Raw genomic sequence first — 23163 nt, 5'->3', positions numbered from 1 at the left:
CATAAGCCTGCCTTCTTAGCCACGCCCCCTCATGGCAGAAAGACTTCCTTATCAAATGCCTGTACACAGTCACAGCCCCAACAGCACTGAGTGAACATCCTTTAATTCCCATCCTGGCTGCAGACAGTCAGAGAAACTATATACAGGTAGTGATATCCTTACTATATGCCCCCCTGGGTGTCCTCTCCGTCCAATGCAGGTTGCTTTGTAGTTCTGATCATTCAGTACTGTCAGGGACTTAAACCTATTAAATGCATTAAAGTAAAGTAGCATTGTGCTTGCAATGTCCCTTTAAACTTATCAGTGGATGTGTTGCACCTTTCTATGGGTTCAAAAGGGTAAAATAAACAAATGACAGCAAAATATAATATGTCAATGGGGCACAGAGTGTGGGTTAAATAAAATACAGTGTGCAGTCCCCAGGACACCAGAATTGACCAAAGACGGAGCTGCAATTAGTCCCCACTTTCTCTACTCGATACGCTGTGGTGTTGGGGATTGGTCAGTAATGGTTAAGTGCTCAGTGAATGCTCCCTTCCTAAGCCTTTTGAGTGGAAGGTAATGCCTGTGATGTGAGTTGGCACCTTAGCCCAAGAACCACTGGACCAATTCACCTGCCCTAATTCATAGGATCAAAGGGTCCTCAAGCCCACTGGCCTTAATTAAAAAAATAAAATATTCCAGCAGCAGGGGAGTCGGTGATATTTTCCTCTGTTTCATTCTGTGGGATTGGGACATTTTTACTTTTTCTTTGTTAGCCTTCCTGAGGAAATGTGCCGAGGCATCTGAGGACACGGTTTATACAAATAGCCGACCTTGCAGTAAAAGACACGCGTGTGCAGGATACCTGAGCAACTTATCTGATTATACAGATAGCGCAAAATGGTTATAAATTTACATGACGAGCAGGGATCATTTTTGCCAAGATAAAATATTTACAAGTGAATGCACTTGCTCTGTCAGAACGTTCCTCTGTCTAAATTTATTTTAATGTGGGCTCCATTATTCATAGATACAGTCATCCGGCAACCTTATGAGGCTTTCTATATTTAGACCCTGCTTATATCAGTTTATACCAGATGTTCTAAATATGCTCCTAAAATAGCTCTCCCATCAGTCAGTAGGCAAACACCTACACAGGCCCCCTCTCTCGATCTGTTGCGGTTGGAAGGCTTGCTAGCTGGTAGCCACAGGTTCGGTGCAGCCTTTGCCAGTTCACGTGGGGAAGCCCCATCTTTTTAGCCTTTAAATTAATATGAATTTAACTCTTTGTGCATTCAGTAATATTTGTTCTTTTAACTCCTCATGTTCTAAACCAAGTGGTGTCACATTCACTGCAGATTGATGGATGGGGGTTAATTTAGCATGTATATGCAAATCATAAAGATTAAAGTGGCACCGTCACCGTCCTGGGACTTTGCCAAATTCACAAAGACCCCCGACAGTGACATCGACGATGGTGGTCCGGTGGCCGCGGGGGGGGCAGGTAAATGTAAGATTACTTACCTGAACCTGTCCCTCGCGGACCTCGCCATCTTTCTCTCGCTGCTCCTCTTCATGAGCGAAGGTTCAGCTTTGAGGTCTATTGGGGATCCTGCAAGACAGAGTCGATTACCTTCAGTCATCTGACTCTGTCTCTCTATCCCTCTTGACTGGGTTGGAATTTCCATGAAATTTCTGTGAAATTCCAACACCGGCAAAATTTGTATTTTATAAATATTCTATATATTCCATATATGCAATATGAAATCCATATATAAATCCCTGTTCCAATCATCCAACCCTTTGGTAAGTTTTTCTAGAAAGTGACTAATTGCCTGTTGCTACTGGCCAGTGGCCACACAGGGTGAAACGCCTGGTGTCTGTTTCTGTGCATTGCCAGCAAGTCCCCCATCTGTCCTGTTCTATCTTGTGAAGAAAATAGCATGTCATTCTGGACTTTTTATGTTTCATTGGTTCGGTAGCTGTAACTACCGAACACCGACCACCCTCCTGGCTCATTATCTTCAAAGGAAAACCGTCAATTAAGCGCTCTCCTTGTTTTCACGAAAGGAGGCAGCGGGACTTGGTCGTCGAGTGTCTGGAACTAAAATCAGGCACTCGACTTCCCGAACACCGGTCAAAGTATACAAACGCCTGCTTCCTTTTACTGAACAGCTAGGAGAGCGCTGTTTGGTTCCCACGAAGAAGGGGAACAAGCGCTACTATGAGTCAGGGGGATCCCTTCGTGTATTCTTTCATTTTGTGACTTTTCCGAAATAGACTGACCGCACAGCCTAAACTCATAGAACTATTTCTGGGCAGAGGCCTTGTGTGCGGTCGGTAAAATTGAACTTCCATAAAATTCGAAAACCCCTGAACTGATCTGGGTGATTTTTGGATATGTTGGTCACCTAGATCAGGGCTATCCGGACATTTATGGGAATGTGATGTGTTTTAGGGTACTTTCTAAGTTTTGGGGAAAATATGTATTTCCTGTATGGAGATAATTGAGTTATTAATCTAGCTGACTCCATTATCTCACAGGCAGAGTGGAGGGAATTATCTGTTTGTATTGGGAGTGTTACACTTTGTCACTGTATTGTCATTGATTGTAAACTTTGTAAACTGAATTTAATCAGCCCATATATATATATATATATATATATATATATATATATATATGCTACAGTACCTTGCACACAGGCAGCATATTTCCTTGGCCGGGTGCACAACCAGGGCTCCAGTATACAGACTTGCAAAATTAGATGACTGCACTCACGGTCTTTAAATAAGTCCTGGAGAGGACTAAAACGTTGATCCTGTTTTTAAGCTGATTCAATAAAAGCTAATTTTCATTTAAAGACCGTGAGTGCAGCCATCTACTTTTGCAAGTCTCTCTCTCTCTCTCTCTCTTTCTCTCTCTCTCTCTCTCTCTCTCTCTCTCTCTCTCTCTCTTTCTCTCTCTCTCTCTCTATATATATATATATATATATATAAATTTGTTCCAGTTATTCTCGGCTTACTAAAGCAATGTTTTACCTTAGCTAAATGTTTTTTTTTTATTATGGTGTCTGTCATGCTTTTTTTTTTTTTTAATTCTTTATTTTTGCGGTGCAGGATTATGTATACAATTTTAGGTAAACATTGTAAAGGATAAAACAAGATAAAGCAATGGTGTAACATACAAATTACAATATCAGGAAAAAGTGCACTGTTTTTTTATATTTATACATGACATGGTGGATCAGTGTGTGTCAAGCGATTTTCAGATGAGCTAGTTACAATTTAGTTAAGCCTAATGACAACATTATAACAATTAATGATATGGTGTCCACCAGCATTTTTAATCCTAAAATTTAGTCAGGCTAAGTAACTGGTGGAGTAAATCCAAGAAGTATGCATGCTGATTAGGTCAGGATATAATTACATGCGAGTAGCAATAGCAAGAGTTGTGGTTACTAGCGCTTAAGTAGTTGACCAGTCTGGCTACAATGCATGCTTGCTTGTTTCTTCTTCTTTTTTTTTTTTTTTAAAAGGTTGCACATTTTATTTTATATTGTTTGGAGTAAGAGAAAAATAGCCTTGGCATGGATGAGTTTGATTGTCGTTCAGCATATGACCAACATTAAACATAACATTAAAACAATATGGGGATGACGTGTTTCGGGTAAGTAGCTGTAGCACAGTGTGAGTGCAGCTGGGGTGGTTGTGGTGGGGGGGGGGGAGAGAGGGGAACGATAACTGTCGGCTTGGGCATAAGTACCACAGTTTTGTCTTGACCTATAATGTTTCACTGTGGATAAGTTAGCCAAAGAGTTTTCTATGCTGGCGTGAGTGGTGCCGTGTTGTGTGGTAGGCGGTTTTTGCTCTGTGAAGCTTGGTGTGGTGTGGACCTCGTTGTGCGTTCTGTTTGTGTGGTGTCAGTCTATAACAAGTAAGTCAGTGCCCTCGTTGGTATTGTTTAAAGATCCCCTGTAACACGGGGGAGGGGGTGGGGGGGATTTCAAATGGCTTTACATAAGTGGCTATAACGTGCCCTTGGTTGCCGGCACTAGTGTGAGTTCTACCATAAAATTTCGGCAATAACCTTTTAACATATATACATCGTAACTGGTTTGTGAGTCCAGGGGGGGGCAGCGTGTAATGCTGCTTAAAGTAAACTGGTCTGGATACCGGGTAGCTTCAGGGCTGCATCAGGTGTTGGTTGCCGCGGTGATTGCCGTTTCAGCTCTTCTAGGGACGAATGGAACCGCTGTTGCGGGATTCCAAGCGGTGCTGTGTGCCGGCGTGGTTCTGTTCTCCGGTGGAGGATGAGCGAGCGGGGGAAGTCCCAGGGTAGGTAGCAGTTCATTTGCCTCTTGTAAGGCCCGGATGGTAGAGGTCGAATTCCCGTGGTGGATTAACAGTGTGCGCGAACCTCTCCAATGGTAGGTGATTTTATGTTGGCGTAGGAGGGCTGTAAAGGGCTGAAGTGTGCGTCTCCACGCTAGGGTGGGCCCCGACAAGTCCATGTAAAAAGATAGCTGCATATTTTCAAACAGGTACGGAGATTGGTTCCGCGTGGCCTGCATCACCGCCACCTTGTCTCCGTGATTTTGGAAGCAAGCCAGGAGGTCTCGTGGGGCCTTTGGTGGGGCCTTGGCTGCTCGTGGTAGGCGAAATACATTTTCGATGGGTACCTGTCTGGCTTGCTTGGGAGGTAAAAGTGACTGCAGTAGTCTTCGCAATGTGTGTGGGAGTTCAGACTCCGGTATCTCCTCTCCTATGCCTCGGATTTTTATGTTCCGGCAGCGACTCCGATCCTCTAAGGTTGCTATGCGTTGCTCGTATGTGGATTGCTGTAATTTGATCTCCTGGACCGTTTGTTGTAGGACTTGAGTGTGTTGTTTGGTGCACTGGGAGTCTGCCTCCAGTGTGCCCAGACGGCCCGTTAGGCCTTGTAGGTCCTTGCGCAGTTGGGCCATGTTGGCCTGTAATGTTAGTCGGAGGTCTGCTAGGAGGTCTTTCTTGACCGTAACAGTCACAGGTGAGGAGTCTGCTTTCGGGGGTGACTTGCGAGGTGGCATTTCCTCGTGTGGGTGCTCCATCTCAGTCTCCGTGGTGACTCCGTGGCGCCGGCTTCCACATGTCGCCGATGCTGTGGGTTGTCGGGCTTAGATTTTTTAGTTTTGCAGCACATATCGTTGGTGGATGCCTGCAGGTCGGTTTGGCACCGGTTTCGTTGGGCTGGGTTCATGTTAGCTGATCCAAAGTACTCTTTTGCAGCAGAGCTCGCTTGGCGTGCGGTCATTCAGGTCAGTTGCTTGGCTCCGCCCCTGTCTGTCATGCTTTTATGTACAATATGCAATGTGACATCCTGTAGCAAGATTCAAGTAAAGAATTAAAATAAATAAATGTTATATCTATTGAAAAGCTTGCACATTGGAAAAAGCCCCAACTATTTGTATTTCAGCAAACTGCTCTGAATATAAATAGACTTTCTGGAAGTCCTGATATACAGTTATTTTTTCTTTCCGGTAGAAAATCATGTGTTCAGATACATTTATTTTTAACCACATTATAACCAGAACAAAAAAGCTTCCCAGAAGCTGTTATTTAATAAGTTTACAAAACATCTGATTGCCTGTAGGTGAGAGAACACCAATCATTTGAATAATTTTTCAAATGATTGTTGTTGAAAGGTGACTACAACTCTCAGTGCCCCTGTAAATTAGTCTTCATCAGGGTAGGTGGAGCTGCAATGGTATGTATTAGACACCCTTATCTCTCCAGGACTTTAGGGCTATTACATTACCTTCTTTTAATGCACCAAGCATTGAAACCCAAGTATCTTCTGTCATAATAGCATCATACACTGCTTCAAATGATTCAAGATCATTTGCATCACATGCCATGGTGTGCCTTGACAGCCTTTAATAATATAATATATCAAATATAAACCAGGAATTTTTGGAGAATTTTCAAGAATCAAGTTTATCCCCTGCAGTGCTGGAAAAAAAAAAGGGTGATTGACATCTGGACTGTCTATTCTTGGACTTTGTTCGCTAAAAGCAGTTTATATGTAATAAGGAAAAGTATATTTTTTCTGCATGATTATATGCTCTTTGAAAGTTGCATTACCGTGGTGAAGGAGTCATATACATTATTTTCTACTTTTATTTTCTAATTTGAGAGTGTTTTTAAAATTGTGCGCTAACTCATTTTATCAATATACTGAGTATTATTGTGTGTTACACATAGGGAAAACTGGAGGACAGCAGCACACAACATATATAACGTTAAAGATATAACATATTAAGATATATGTTAAAGAAAAAGCGCCTCAGATCAGTATCTAATTGAGTCGTGACTGTTTGTGGCCTGAATTTGCAGTTCTGTTTTTAGTTCACAATTTGGTGTTAAGCGAACTTTTAAATAATAAAAACACACACAGAAACAGAAAACATTGTAAGAAATCTCCATATTTTATTCATATTTAATGAAATAAACAGAAATAAATATGCAAGCCAAATTTCCCATAGGGAAAATTAATATACAGCCTAAGAACTAGCATTCTGTGCTAATAAAAACAGTGCTTCAAGTTAATTGTTAACTCAGTGACTATACGAGGAACATAATTAAATAAACTCGCTCCCAAACACTGGAATCCACAAACGGTATAAACACTTCACAGCACTGATGTCCACGGGGGTTTATTAGTGACTGAAATCTAAATTGTAAAGCGTAGGCCGAAATATCTAATTAGGAAATATCCACCAATTCAGCTTTGACAACAGTTCGATTTTAGCCTAAATTTTACATTTCAATCTTAAATTTAGTACAATTCTAAACCACTTTGTAGTAATGTGAATTAAATGAATTATTACTCCAGTGTCATATACTTGTCAAAGACCTATATCTGCTATATTACTATCTACACAACTAGGCAGTGATTCCTAAAAAATACTCCTAACTGTAACCCCTTCCGTGAATACACAGGCTATCTTTTGCTTTGCATAGCAAAGTCATTCTTTTTTAAAGTCTTACAAACTCACTGCTTAGTAAACATGTGCAAAAATGTGTTTTAAGCAATTCGCCCAGATACAATTCCTGGAAATCTTTGAACTAATTGATTGGGAATCATTTAACCTGTATTTTCTACCTGTGGTTAGAGCCATTCATTTGTTTAGTTCCGGTAACAGGAATCTTATCCGGATAAATCGCTTTAAGCGGATTTTTGGATATGTTTACTGCATAGTGAATAAGCTCTTTAAATTTGACTTATTACAACATTAAGGTATTTAAAGCTCTGGTAGCATGGCCAATGCCTTCATACATGTGGCTTTAGGTATTTACAGAGCCGAATACCTTTTACACTGTAAATAAAAAAATTACATTCACATTTTGTTTCTTTTTTCATATTAATATATTACAGCTCTTCCCTTCACGATCTGATTGATAGGTTTGGATTAGAGACTAATAGGAAGCTGATCCTAAACCAGTCTTTGGAGACACCAGTTTGTGTATTTAAAAGCGCAATTAATTTCTGTGCGGTTATCAACATTTTGCAAATTAATAAAAGCTAATCAGCCCTAGAAGGACCTATCGATGTGCTTATAAAAGAGAGACTTAAGCCAATCCATCATGAATATGTGAAACAGTTTGGCATTAAATAGGGGTAAGACTTGACTCTCCTCATGCATCACATATCGTATTATCAATTTACTGCGTGCCACCAAAGGCTTTTGGAGAAATAGAGTATTTGAAACTGTATCTTTTTAAATAGCTGAAGAAGTACGTTTGAAGCTTGGGAAAGACGATAAAAGTGAGAATTGAATGTTGCAGGTCAAGGCAGTTTTTGATGTAAATGATGGACAGGGTCTCCCAAGTAGAGAATGGGTAAAGGGCCATACCATGTAGGAATGTAGGGGGGGGGGGGGTTCTTATGAGAGGAGTACATAAGGGTTAGTGATTGTGAGAACTCTTTATTTAGAAGGTTTAGGGTTTTAGTAATCCAGTCAATAGCGTGATAGTATTGTGTGACCAAATTATAATAAAAAATGTTGGGCTCACAAAAAAAATACTTTAAATGTTTGCCCCCCGTTTCAAGTTCACAAAGACAAAAAACAAAAAACACAGTCTGACCAATTACTCTACTTATTTTGTTAGTAAGATATGCCCCTCATTCTATTCCCTCATCCTTGCTTACTGGTGTATTTATCTCTGTCTGACTGTGGAACAAATAAATAATTTTTTGAAAACAATGTTTGGCTGGTATAAGACTTAAATGTGGACTGCGAGTCAGGACATGACAATTCTAAATACCCAGGAATTTAATATAATGTAGCTGCCATGTGAGATTAAATGTGGGGGAGTTGGGTGGGCTCTATGAAGGGGCAAAAAATAAGTCTGGTGCCTGCAATGTTCATTTAAAGCTTTCATTAAACTACTTGTCCCATCAGCCTAGGAAAAACTGTTGCATAGTGAGCATGATAGGAGGAGCAGTTCTGCAACCAATGGAAAGATAATGTTGCATTTTCTGCATTAAACATATATGGGATTTATATTTTCAGTGTAGAATTGCTGTAGATAAGGAAGTGCTATAATTAACTCTCTATTAAACCATGCTTAACGGGGCATATTTACATTTTGCTATTATGCTACAAAACAAGGGGCACATATTATTAAATAGAGCTTTAATATAGAGGGCAGCTTTTAAAATTACTTCAACTGATTGCAATTTATTTTCAGTTTTAATTAATTCCTATGGTAACTCACTACAGCATTTATTGTTTAGTCAATAAACAGTTTCATTATTTATTTACTGAATTAAAAATCGTGGATGATTGCCAAGGTAACGGCAAAATTTTAGGTAAAATAAACAGAATTGAAAAAAATCCTCCAAATCAAATATTTTGATTTCATTTTGATCATCTAATGTGGCCTAAAATGTGCTACGCCCTACGTCAATTCTCCCCAATTCTCAATATTATTGAATAAGCCCCTTGCTAAGCTACATTGAAATGTTAAAAAAAAACATGCATCTTTGTCATGATAAAGCCTCTTGTCTGAAACGACAGTGTGAAGGTAAATACATTAGATTAAATTGCATACGCTGGCAAAGGGCTGCAAAGCTTATAATTCTTTAGCAATTAATCTAACAGCTTGCAATATACAATGCTGTGATATCTCAAGTGCACATACTGAGAAAATAGCTAACCTAAAATTCTATATCACATTCCTTTTTAAGTAATACTTTGTTGCCGTAAATCTGTAGTTCAATGCTGTCATGCACATCTTGCCTCGACAGCCGTCTCTTAAATTCGTCTGTTGTAAAGTAATAGATTACTGGATCCAGGCAGGAGTTCATGCTAGCCAAACATATGGCAACAGAGTGAAATGTCCTAATAGTTTTCTGTTGGGAGCATGACTCTATTTTATTTGCCTTTACCAAAAAATCCAAAGGAAAGCTAAGATGATAAGGAGCAAAACAAACCAAAAACACAAGAGCACAAGTTAGAATCATCTTCAGCGCCTTCCTCTTCTCCCCAAGGTCATGACATGTGTGATCCGGTTCTTTCAATGACAATATCGTCCTCCAAGAGCAATAGAGAACAATAGTGAGAGGGGTCACAAATCCAAAAAGTTCAGCAAAGGTCACAGCCATGATGGAATTTGGAAGCCCAATGTCCACAAGTGGCAAATCCACAAAACATTTGTCAGTATTAGTAGTATTGTTACTAATTCGTAAAAGTGGGAATGGCAGACAGCTGACGCAAACTACGATCCATCCGGCGAAGCTTACGTACACATCGAAAATTCGCTTCCTATCGGTAAACCTAAACGGATAAATTAAATACAAGAACCGTCTGACGCTAATACAGACGAGAAAAAAAATACTAGCATACATATTCACATATTTCAGGTAAAAGCAGAACATACATAGGAAATTGGGGAAAGGCCACCAGTTGCTTAGATAATAGAATATTCGGAGAGGCAGCGAGAGAACTTGCAGTAAGTCTGCAATGGCGAGATTTATCATAAAAATAACGGCTCGTTTTGTTTCCCTCATATAAGCATAAAACACCCAGAGAGCTAAAACGTTTCCAATTAATCCAGGGACTAAAATGATAGTGTACGTGATTGCATACAGTTGACTTATAGATGTGTGGTTCATGTCAAGTTCACATGTGGTGGAATTATTACTACTACCAGTCATTTTGCGTTATAGATCAATATTAATTAAAGTATTATATTAATTTAAATTAAAGCAATATCAGTACCATTGCAAAGTCAATATAAAATCAAGGTTGCCTTTGGTTTTGTTTTTAAATCGCTGCATTTGTTCATAAGTGGTTCTTGTACTGAAGTAAAGGGAATTTTAGTTTGTAATTCTTTTTAAAAATGTCCAATTCCTTTTATTTTATTATTCTCTTTAGTTTGTGTATCATCGTTGAGTTCATGTTGATAATACTGTCTTAAACTTTGCATAATATTTAAAGTTCTGTGGTTTAAGGCATCGTGGGATAAAATTTCTCTTTAATCCCATATAGTTTGTTACAAGATTAAAATTGTCATCAAACACTCCTCGGTAATTTATAAATTGTAAAAAAGATGCCAGCATTATTTTCGGATAGTCTTCAAACCAAAGTATATGGGAGTCACTGACTGCAAAATCTGTAAAAACAAAAAACCACAAGAAATGATTAAGTTCAGAGATCTTTCACGAAGTTTGAGTATTTATTTCTGATTTCGAACATTTCTTGACATCCATAGTGCAAAGGTCTGACATTTTTACGAAATAGCCAGAATTTTGAACAACAAGTCTGCTCTCTGATTAGCGTTTAGCTGGACAAACATATTGTACTTAATCATTCGTTGTTTACATGAACTTCTACAGAAGAGATAACAAAAAATGTTTCCAAGCTTTCATCAAGTTAAAATATTCAATAAATAAGGAACGTAAAACAAGCAAATAAATCCAAACAAATAGCTAGTCTGGAAGCCCATTTGTGCAGAATCCCTATCATAGTTCACTATTTTCTTAAAAGAACACTTCAAGCACTATAAACACTACAGATCAGTGTAGTAGTTATGGTGCCAGCAGTGGTAGAATGCTTTGGCAGCTCACCTGGGTTCCCTGGACATCCATACTGCATCCGGTCAGCTCCTGCGGGAGGAGTCAGATGTCTAAGCTAAGCACTGGTGGTCCAGGATCACGCTCATTAGATGAGAGCTCTCAACTGACACTCTCAACCAATGAACAGAGTAGGAGAATACAAAGGGTGGCTGAGGCCTTGGGCACCTGGTAGAACTCAGGTAAGTCCTCACACTATTCTAAAACTGTTTGATGGACTTTACAGTGACCGCACCAGGGCAATGTTGGCACCATTACCGCTACAGAAGGCTGTAAAGGGACGCTAAAGTGAAGCAGACCACCTCAGCTCAATGTGATCTTCCTGACAGCTGCTAGAGGCGCTTCCTCTGCACAAACCAAGTAATACTGTCACATGACACAGAAGTCCATGGAAAATGCTGAATACAATGCTTTTCTATGAGGAAGCTTAATGCATATATGTTGATCAGCGCTCATAGGCATTAGGTCCTCCGTGCTTCTCTAACTGGAGCATTGGGAGGGACCATCGCTGGAGGAGGCCATGGCTCCTCAGTGGCGTCGTGGGAGGCAGAAGAGATCAGCTGGGGGAAAAAACAGTTAATCCTTGTATTTTATTTATTTTTATGGTCTGTATTTATAATGCCATTATGTTCCTTTAACTAACACAGGTCTCAATTGAACAAAACATATAACCATACCGATACTCTTTTGATAGTTCTTAGCGGTTTGAAGATCGAGCAGTAGTGTAAGGTTTGTTATTGACCCTTTCTGGTTGTGTAAGTTAGCTAAGCACTCCACGCTTTGGAAGCCCTACAGACACTAATCTGCTGTATATTTATGTATAAATGTAATAATTGACGAGGACAGCACTGCCTTAACTTCCTATAACTGATAAAGTTTAGAAATATATACGAGATTCTAATGTAAAAAATGGGCCTATGATAACAGGCAGGTATGATAACTTCCCCATAGTTCCAATTTCCATAGAAATGTCCGAGAAGATTCTAAGGATGAAACATTTTAGCTTTTTTCACAGAACCTTCCCGGAGAAGAAATGGGGACATTTTAATAATTTCCCTTTATTTCTCAATAATTGTGATGTCTGTCATTACATAACACTTCTGCTTGTTTCAGACAGATAAAAGCAATATGTTCCATTTAAAGTGGCACTGTCATGCCGAACTTAGCTTTCCCCAATCGCTTCCTCTTCTCTTCCTCTCTCAGGATCTGTTCTTCATTTCTACCTGTCTGCTCTAGTTTTCTTTAAAACATAAGACAAAGTAGGGACTACTTTGTCTTATGGAGGTTTCCTATGCCTGACCATCTATGACCAGCAGAGAAGCAAAATTTCCCCACAATTCTCACTTTTCCTCCGTGTTCTCGCAATGCCTCCTTTCTGTATTCCCGAACGCCGGAAAAACTACCGAATTTTGTCCTAACAGAGTGAGAGCAGTTCGTCCATTCGTGTTAGGACTGAGTTATTTTCCACAGTGAGGGAAAGTTCTTTGGAATTTTCCCACGCTGTGTAATTTGACTCATAACTCTCTGATTGGTTGCTTTCTTTTTTTAAAGCAACCAGAGTGTGAAGATTTAAATTACACAGCATGGGAAAATTCTAAAGAACTCTCCCACACTGTGTAAAATGACAGAGCACTCTGATTGGTTGGATTCCAAGCCAACCAATCAGATTGCTGTGACAAGTAAATGTAGAGACTTACCTGTCAGTCTCTTCATTTACCTGTCAGAGCACTCTGATTGGTTGGTTTAAACCAACCGATCAGAGTGCTCTGCGCCTAATTGCAGGACGTGGGAAGGCTTTATAAGCCTTTCCCCGCCCTACAGAGATCAGTCTGTATGGTGCCCTCGCGGGTGAAGATGGATTATTTTTTTAGCGTCAGGAATTTTTTGTTTTTAGTCAGATTTTTTTTTTGCTCTCTGTTTTATTTTATTTTATAAATGTAACGGGTATTATGGTTTTTTTATTTGGCCTTTTCCGGGGCTGAAAAGGTTTTAGAAAAAAGAAAAGATCAAATGGTAAGTATTTTATTTATTTACAGGGATTTAGATTTATGGTCTCCCCCCTCACTAATTTTAGGGTGAGGGGGGTAGAAAGTACTTTAATATTTTTTGGGGTGGGGGGTCGACTAGTGGCTTGGAGACCCCTAGTCACATGAGGTGGGGGGGTATTTTCACATTTAGCCACCATGGGTAGGGGCCAGAGGGGAGAACACTAGGTCCCCCTATTTTTATTTAGGGCCCCCACTCGCTGCTCAGGGGTGGTAGCCAGGGGGGAGGACAATAGGTCCTCCCTATTTTCATTTAGGGTCCCCTCCCGCCGATCCGGTTCAAAAAGAAAACTGGATTCGGCCATGACAGTGCCACTTTAAGGCATATATAACTCTGTGTCTGCTTTCACTTGAAGGAAAGAGATGTCAGATATTTCTCATGGCCTCCCAACTCAAAATCTTCGTATTCCTAACACTATAGAGTTCCTTTCACGCTCATGAGAAAATTCACCTTTCTAAAGTCACTGCCTGCTAAATGCTACCACTTCCTAACCTCAACAAAGCTAAAAGCTATAGCTCACCATAACAGGTTAAAGTGCTAATCATTGTAGCAAACTCTTCTATCTTTATGTAGCATAGAGAGGACTAAACGTGACACTCCACATTATTATTATTATGATGTTATTATTTATAGCGCCAACAAATTCCGCAGAGTTTACAGCGGGTGGACGAACAGACATGTTTGTAAACTACATTTCCCATGATTCCTAGGTAGCTATAATGGAAAATAGTGCACACACATTTGGGGGTGAAAAAGTTAGGCAATCTCTGCCGTTCACAGTAAAGGGGTATAGATAGTCATGAAATTACAGGGCCTTGGGTCATAAGCAAGATATGCCAATCCTTATGAAAAAAGAGAGGTGCTTAAGGTGCTAATTTCTAAGGTTCCACTAGCTTGAGCGTGGCCATTTAGGGTTGCATACAATAAATTTTTAAAGGGACACTGTTGGCACCCAGACAATGTCCCAGGTCCCTTAACCCTACAGTGGTAATTGTTGCAGTTTCTGAGAAACTGCATTAATTACCTCTGATGGTTAACTCCTCATCTCTGGGCTGACTACCAGACAAATACTAGAGGGACTTCCGGAATCGAAACGGACCTTTGGTTATCTGACACTGGACGTCCTCGCGTTCTGCATGGGGACCTCCAGTGTCAGATTTTTTTCCATAGGAAAGCATTGGCGCGAGCGCCGCAAGGGAGGGTGGCACTGCAGGAGCCTACAGTGCCAGGAAAATGGGTTTGTTTTCCTGGCTATATAGAATCCATTTAAAGAGAAGGCAAATAAATTGCACTTTGATGATGGTTTACTAAACTGTCCGTGTTTTTCACTAAATTATGAGTTGTTGGGAATTTTAAGTGATAGCTGACTTGAAAACGTTAATAACTCGACCATTTGACTTAAAATTTGATATTCACTTTAAATTCACCTTGGGTTCTTAAAACTCACACTTTAGTGATTCATCCAGAGTAGGCATGTATAGTTAATGTAACGGGTTAAACTAAAATGCAGCAATTCTCAACAAGCTGACCTTAATAAATACATGTCCTACATTTAAATATATGAAGTAGGACATCTTCGTAATGTTTTTCAAAGTTCTGAGAGCAAACGATTTAGGTCGCTGATTAGGCCGGCATTCATGTAGGTAAATTATCCACATTTAAAATTATATTTACTGGTATTTAACGTATATTTTTATAATGCACTACTATTTGTTTTAATACACAACCTCTGAATTTTACCCGAGAGTATTTGCAAATCACGTAAACAAACTTGAACAAGTACAGTACACACAAACGTGACGAATGGAATGTTGTGGTAACCAATCAGAGAGCAACACAGTCTATATCAGCCCTATCTTGGCAACGTCCCTTCTCTTTCTTTGCAGTTGAATCACAAACAAATATTCATGCTACTCATAACAAAATATTGCACGTCATTGTAATTATTTTCTAATGGCGTACTGTTTTTTATGGGATTTTTGCAAAGAAAAACGTCAACTGTTTTTTTTTTTGTTTTTTTTTACTCTTATAATATAATTTTATTTATAGAAGTCCAACATGTTCCTTACAGCCTCACAATAGGTACATAAACTAAAAGATACAAATACATTAAGACAAGCATTTTCAGAAGAACAAATGCTCCTGCTGAAACAAGCTAACAAAATTTGTAAGGAGCAGAATTATTTATTTTTTTCTACATTTTTTTTTTTTTTAAATTCTTTATTTTTGCAGTGCGTATATGAACATGCAAGTACATTGTGCCACAACAGCGGTTGACTAGTAATGGATTACACAGATAATATAACATTGTAGGCAAGATAAAACAGGCACTATTTTATAATATAATGGTAACATCACGGTAAGCTAGTATATCTATTGCGTAAAGGTTAACGTTAAGGATCAGGTTAAGTATACTCGTTTAAACTATAGGTCCTATTGCAAGCATGTGGACCGCGAGGACACTCCATGTACACATGGGGTTATGCCACAACGGCGATTGACTAGTCACAGATAACATAACATTGTAGGCAAGATAAAACAGGCACTATTTTATAATATAATGGTAACATCACGGTAGGCTAGTATATCTATGGCTTAAGGGTTAACGTTAAGGATCAGGTTAAGTATACCCATTTAAACTATAATTTCAGAATGAGAGGGTCTAACATATGGAGAAGCATTTCAGGAAAGCAGGTGGTTGTCACCAGGGCTAGGATCGGCTGTGGGGCCTGTGGAATGTCCAGGGAGATTTAGCCGATGCCCAACGGATGCTGGATACTGTCCTGGTAGGAACAATAAGTCCTCCGGTCTTGTGGGGTAAGTCTCTGTGCGCGCGTACCTTGGTGGCATGGCGGGAGCTGGTGGATATGCGTTCTTCCGACGTGTATTGCCTCTTGCTTGAGGGCTCTCTCGTCTGGACCGAAGGAGCACGGCCCTTCCAGCCGGGTCCGTGCAGTCCCGGTCGGGGTTCCCCTCGCATGGTGTGTGGCATGCGGCGTCACACCGCAGTGCAGGTCCCCGCTCGGGGGATCCGTCGGCTGGCTCGTCGGCGAGCATGTCGCTTTGCTGTGTGCCTTGTGGATTAAGTAGCCGCCGCTTCAGCCTCCCTCCGATGCGTGGCGAACAGAACTGGGTAGGTGGTGCTGTAATCCATGCTCCTCCAGAGGTTTCGGCATATGAGGTCAGATTAGCGGTAAAATGCTTTTTCCTTGCCTGCGATTCCATATTTTTTTTTAAGGGTGCAGTTTGGAGCTTGGCGGCCATCTTGGGCCCGACATGCGGTCTGCTGTACGGGCGTGAGACTCAGGGTGCAGGCTTGGTAGTTTGGGTCTCGAAGGTGTAGACCGGGATCACCCCCCCGGTCCAGAGGGGGGGGAACGGGGCCGGTATCCCTGCGGGTCCGACTCCAAGCCCCGGGCAGTAGGCGGCAGGGCAGCGGCCGTCCGTCCCGCTCGCCTCCGGAGTAGGCCCTGAGAAGGTCGGGTAGGATTCCTCCTCCAGGGGACTGCAGCCTCACCCTGGACCCCAGGGCTCTCTGCCCGGCGGGGGCCACCGTTGCCGGCAGATTTTGTGCCAAAATTCGCGGAAATATGTCTATTTCTAACTTTAGGCTGCAGGAGCTGGTCTTGCATGCGTCCAGCCAGCTCGGCGGTCCGGCCCCGCCCCCGTCGTCAACTGTTTTTTAATGTTGAAAGGATTTAGATAGGACAAAGTCAAAAACATGAACCAAAAAATTTACCTATTACACTTTCCTCTATTTTAATAGGATTTTGCGTTTTTTTCTACAGCTCTAGACCAGAAAAAAAAAAAAACAGTGCTTCTTGTAACCCAGTCCTGGTCTCCACATCTTTCAGAGATACTAACAGACTTCTTCTTGTGTTCCCATTGGGTAATCTTAATTAAATTATCTAACTTTGGTTTTGGGAGAAGTTTTAAGGTTGACTAATGTGGTTTTACCAATGACCCAGATGTCAGATACTAGATTTAATTTCAGGTCTCTGTTGAAATTATAAAAAGAGAAAAACGAACCGCACTCCAATCACGAGAAGATCTGGGTGCTAAACTGGACCAAGTGCCAACACCAGCTTGACAAAGACCCTTTTCGGGGTCGAAACGTTGCGGTGTCTCACTTGTCCCAATAAACACATTTGAAGATACTTGGAGTGCCTGGATCCTCTTTCTGCTACTGATATTTGTTGAAATTATAAACATGTTGGTAGAAAAAAATGGATTTTGTATTGCTCATATTCTATTCATTAGCCAATAAATGCATGTGGTCTGTGTGTCTGAGGTTTTATTGAATAAATCCACTGACAATACCATATTCTTTAGTCTGTGAAAAAATGAGAGAAAATTGGGTAACAAGATAACATTTTAGGAACATTAACTAGATGTAGTATGTCAAGTTATATTCTATTAGGTATTAACATATCGCTACATTTCTGGTCCATTCTACTTACGTATTATGGCAACTAATGATTTGAGGGCTGAAACAAGTTAGAGTACATTCGAAAACAGCTAACGAGTCTTCTGATAATTACGAAATCGTTTTTTTTTTTTCATTTTATTTTAGAACTGATTATTGTTTATTGTTTATATGAATATTATACATTAGTTAGTATCTCTCGTGCCTTGATACAGAAATATCTAGCTTAAAACATGCATAATATGAGCCTGCTGTCAGAAATACAATTCTAAATTTTCCTAGCATAGTCATAGGAAGATGGTATTTTATCATAAGAGGCAAATATTATCCCACCCATGATGGTCCCTCCCTATAACACAATATATATATTTTTTTTTCTTTGTTTTCTATTATAATTTTCCAGTTGGTTTCAGGGAAGAAACAGACAAATGGTATTGCAGTTTCTTCAGTTTCAAGTTTCCGTTTATCTGTTTCAAGTTTCAATGTTCATTTATCCTTAAAAGGACACTACAGGCACATGCCAGGTACAAACACAACTTAAGTGCATGTGAAAAAAATGTTTTAGCCTCATATTCGTGCTGTATTTTTCCACCACGTTCAACTCTCTTTAGATTTGCAAAAAAGGAATATTGCAGATTTTTGCAGTGTAACTCCACCCCCTTAGCTGCACACCCTCTTTTCAAAAAACAACTTCCTTAGTAGATGTATTCCATGTATGAACACGGAGTATGTACATAGCTCAGCCAATGAGAGTTCCTGGTATGACTCCACCTTGCAGCCAATCAATGTCCTTTTATTATCTACCCCTTTTTCCTAAGCACAGCTTTGAAATTATGTACATATAAGAAGAGTACATTGATTGGCTGTGGGTGGGGTCAAGCCAGCAGCTCATCTCACATTGATCGTTCATTGGCAGAGCTACACAATTTACCTTCTAATCAGGAAGATGTGTAAAAGAGGGAGGTGTTTCTAAGGGAATAGATTTACAAAGAAGAAAGCATTTTTTTAAAGCAAAATGTAAAAAGTTTTGACCGTGGAGAAAAACGCAGCACAAATATTGTGATTATAAAATGCACTTAAGAAAGAAGGGATGTTCTACAGATAGGACTTATATAGACAGTGTTGCACTTTTATTGGCTAATACAATATTGAAGAGTGGTCTTAAAGGGAACTGTATGATTTCCTAACCAATGAATGCATGTATTCACGAAAAAGTGGTTTGTAAATAATTTAAGAAGAACTGTGGGAAATAATAGGCTACGAATGCCGTATCGGGAAGATTTTGCAAACTTGCTTTTTTGGATTAATATTATACCCTTGTCAATTCCATATTTCTCAGTTGTTCTACAGTAGGGCATTCATGACTTTGGATCCCTGTCCAATGTGAGGTTGACTTTTTTGCACCTGGTTGACATACCCCTATGACAGCCGAGTGCAACAGTGATTTAATTGTCCCACTGGCACACTCCTTCACTGACTCCGCATGTCCTCTCCCATTCTGGGCTGTTTAATGTGACAAAAATTGCAAGTAAGGAATTTGTTTCGTAACAAATAAATTGCAAATGTTAGAAAAGAGATATGATTTTGCTTTAACAGCCTTGATATATAACATATTTAGTATATATATATGTACTAACACAGCATGGGTACTAAATCATACAGAGGTTTGTTTACTAAATAGTAGATTGAATAAAAATATTTAGCCAAAAATAGCTGAATTGGACAATTGTTGTCACAGTTTTGCTATTTTAGCCTGAATTTTCCAATTCAGTTTTGAATTCGCTGCTCAATGAATAAACCCCACATGGACTAATTATTATGAGACCGCACTGTCACTTTAAATAGAAAAGATGGTTCAGCTAATATTATTCACACCTTATACCGCATCGAAAATATCATTCAGCAACTGTTATTCACACTTTATTGCCCAAATAAGCTGTTTACGAGAACAAAGAAGCTTATTTCTGTTTGTTCATCATTGCAACCTCTGAATCTCCCACGGATTTACATTACACTCAGCAAAATTTAGCAGCGAAACATAAAACCCATAAATTTTTTTTACCAATGTAAAGGTGCAAATATTTGCAGAAATGAATTGGGGTGGTTCTGCTTTGTGGTTTCCTTTACTTTCTGTCAATTTCAGATTTTTTATATTTTTTTTCTTTCCCTTTTCTGACTTCAAAAGATTCTAATATGAATATGGAACTTTCTAGCAAAGCGTTGTCCTAATGTTAAAAAAATACGCAGACGGAGATTGGAGCACCCACAAAATGACTGTATCAATCTTTCAAGGCTACTAAAAATTACCTGTGAAAAGCGGGATTTGGTCACACATTATGGTAAGCCCGCCAGTTTTAACCCCTTAAGGACACATGACATGTGAGACACGTCATGATCCCCTTTTATTCCAGAAGTTTGGTCCTTAAGGGGTTAAGGTATTGATGCTTTGCGTTAGGCAGGACAGTGTCAGCCATTTTCCTTGTGATAACGTCTGTATAGAGAAGTATTTGTCAAGCTGCAGAAAAATATTGTGGAGCAGATACTTCACAGATAAATTAAAGTTTGTGATCAGTTTTCTGCACAGTCTGGCTACTGGTACTGGAAAGATGCCCCGCAAGATTTGGAGACAAAAGGTGATGATAAAACAAGGAGGTTCAGGTAGATCTCCCAAAAATGGGCAAATCCATACATCAAGTCACCACAGTCACCAGACAATACAAAAAAAAAATGGATCGCTATAAATGTGTCTTGCTATTCTTCTGAGTGTCCTACTAAAAGCCATATACCTAAAATGAGACTAGTAGATGGCAGGGCTGGAGAGGGCATGTCAGTGCCACATTGGGCAACAGGGATGAATGTGGGAGACAGGTTAATGTAAAAAATGGACATGTTGGCCTAGCACAGCCTTTCACAGGGATTTTTCTTTGGTGTCCCCAGAACAAGCGCAGAACAGACGGGCAGGATCCCAAACCCTGGACTATCTCATCGAATCTAGGACCATTGCACGGTTATGGAACGTTATGGCTGTGTAAGATAAGCAACCAACACACAGCAATAATGTTTTTCATAATGCTTTTTCTGTTTCTATATTCTTATATCGCCAGCTTGCTGTCTTTTAATATTGTTTATTATATGAGGTATGGTCAAGGATAGATACTACCTTTAATAACAAGGGTGGTATCACTGGGAGTATGTGAATACTGTCCCCTCCCTCCTTGTGCCCTGGGATTAATAACACCCTATGTATTGTGCTCCCAGCTGCTCTCTCCAGTTTACTTCATTATATATTCACGGTACGCAGTAAATGGTTAGTCTTAATGCCAAACCCACAGTCACAGAGAGAGGGGCTTCAACGAGCTAACCTTATTAACAGTTCTAAAATGGAGTGCTTACGAACTGTGGAGCCATGACCTTGTTTATGACTGTCTTTTTTTATTTTTTTGCCTTAATGGAGCTCCTAATTACTTTCACAAAACCCTTGTTCTAGTCCTTGTTTATATTGCTGTACTGCATCTGTATGACAATGGCTTGTGTGAGTGTGACAATAGCCTGGTTTATATTTTGTACTGAACAAAGTTATAAATAAAGATTTTTTTAAAACATTTTTTTAAAAATTCCTCTCTGACCTTTACTTTGGTATTTTTAGAGAAAATACATAATACAGCCAACAGAATGTATAATACAGTGAGCAAACGTATTCTGGTCACACAACTGTTTATACATTATAATGATATCTAGTGTTAAAATGGGTGTCTTCATTTAAAAATACATTGTGTCCATTGACAAATACAGAGTATTCGAACGTCTCATTGTTTCCAAACATAATTTAGTGTTTTCGATTAATTTTCCAGTAGTAAAATGTTCCTTTGTTGTAATTATTTGGTTTAATGTACTCAGGAAATTCCAACCACAAACATAGAATAAAAAATACCTACGCAAGTGGGAGTCAGTGTGAAGGGAAACTTCATAGCGAAGTGGTTGTGTGAAAGATTCTGCACGTTGGGTTGATATTCTGGGGGCGTAATCGGTGTGATATTGACCACTAACACAATTCTTAAAGTTATTCTTCAGGTCGAGAATCTCCTGCAATTACAGAACACAAAATATATTGTACAAGAAAACATTTGTCAGTAATACTTATACAAGACGTGCCAAATATCACTTACTGGTATTACTAATATTATTAAAATTTATACAGTGCAAATATATTTCACAGAGCTCAACCATTTTACAGTGCAGGTTATAAACAGCTAATGAGAGATAAACAACACATCGAAGTTGTTCATATAAACATTACAACACGGCCTATAATGGTTAACTTGTTTTTGTTGAATTCTATCTCACACAATCTTAGTAAGCGCAGTGTCATTTGAGTTCTTGATTAGTGAAAGTCAGACGAATGCCCGCTGGTCAATGAATAATAATTATATTAACCATAAAACATAGAATCTTTCATTGGAGATTGTAGTATCTCACATCAACCAATTTATAAACCAATTTATAAGGCATAGCTAAAATTGCCAAACGGGAAATAAATCTTGAACTTGTGAACTCTTAATTTGAGATATTTTTCTATTTCTAATTTTGCAAGGTTTTGTATGTGTTTAGAAAAAAGACAATTAAAATGAAAAAAGTTTGTGTGAAGAATTTAGCAAATATCTTCAACATTATGTTTTAATCCAGATTATTGTTATACTAAAGCAAGGTTTGTATATTAGAACAAAAGTTGACATATGTTAACTCTAAAATCTGATTAGTTCTATGAGAAATACTATGTTATTGTGGGCATGTCATTTGACTAATAGGGAATTTTAACAGCTCTCCGTTTGCCGGAAAACTAAAATTATTTACCAAATTTGAATGTGTTTTTCTGGTTTCATCTGCTGAGAAGAGCGTGCACCTGAGTCCAACTGCATCTAGACTTTGCAGCTAAATATAAAACTTTTACACATGCATAATAAACATATACTGCCAAGCAGGGCAGCCATCACACATTTTGGGGCCCCTGACACAGCTCAAGGCCGAGTCCGCCCACAGGGCCGCCCACCGAGTCCGTTCACAGGGCCACCCCCCGAGTCCGCCCACAGGGATGCTGTGTGTGTACTGATTGTGGTGTGTGTATAGTGGATGTAGAATGTGTGTAGTGGATACAGTGTGTGTGTAATGGATGCAGTGTGTATAGTGGATGTAGAATGTGTGTAGTGGATACAGTGTGTGTGTAATGGATGCAGTGTGTATAGTGGATGTAGAATGTGTGTAGTGGATACAGTGTGTGTGTAATGGATGCAGTGTGTATAGTGGATGTAGAATGTGTGTAGTGGATACAGTGTGTGTGTAATGGATGCAGTGTGTATAGTGGATGTAGAATGTGTGTAGTGGATACAGTGTGTGTGTAATGGATGCAGTGTGTATAGTGGATGTAGAATGTGTGTAGTGGATACAGTGTGTGTGTAATGGATGCAGTGTGTATAGTGGATGTAGAATGTGTGTAGTGGATACAGTGTGTGTGTAATGGATGCAGTGTGTATAGTGGATGTAGAATGTGTGTAGTGGATACAGTGTGTGTGTAATGGATGCAGTGTGTATAGTGGAT

General features: G+C 39.5%; 1 protein-coding gene across 1 annotated transcript; it reads right to left on the bottom strand.

Annotated features, from left to right (window-relative positions):
* Positions 1–8831: 8831 nt before the first annotated feature.
* GPR174 (G protein-coupled receptor 174) lies at positions 8832–10216 on the bottom strand. The gene has a single exon (XM_063433331.1). It carries the CDS (start codon positions 10178–10180, stop codon positions 9182–9184), a length of 999 nt encoding a protein of 332 aa, XP_063289401.1. The 5' UTR covers positions 10181–10216; the 3' UTR covers positions 8832–9181.
* Positions 10217–23163: the final 12947 nt, after the last annotated feature.

Source organism: Pelobates fuscus, chromosome 9 (genome assembly GCF_036172605.1).
Source record: "Pelobates fuscus isolate aPelFus1 chromosome 9, aPelFus1.pri, whole genome shotgun sequence".
NCBI lineage: Eukaryota > Metazoa > Chordata > Amphibia > Anura > Pelobatidae > Pelobates > Pelobates fuscus.
Note: the sequence above shows the minus strand (reverse complement) of the source record. Positions and strands in the feature narration are given on the sequence as shown.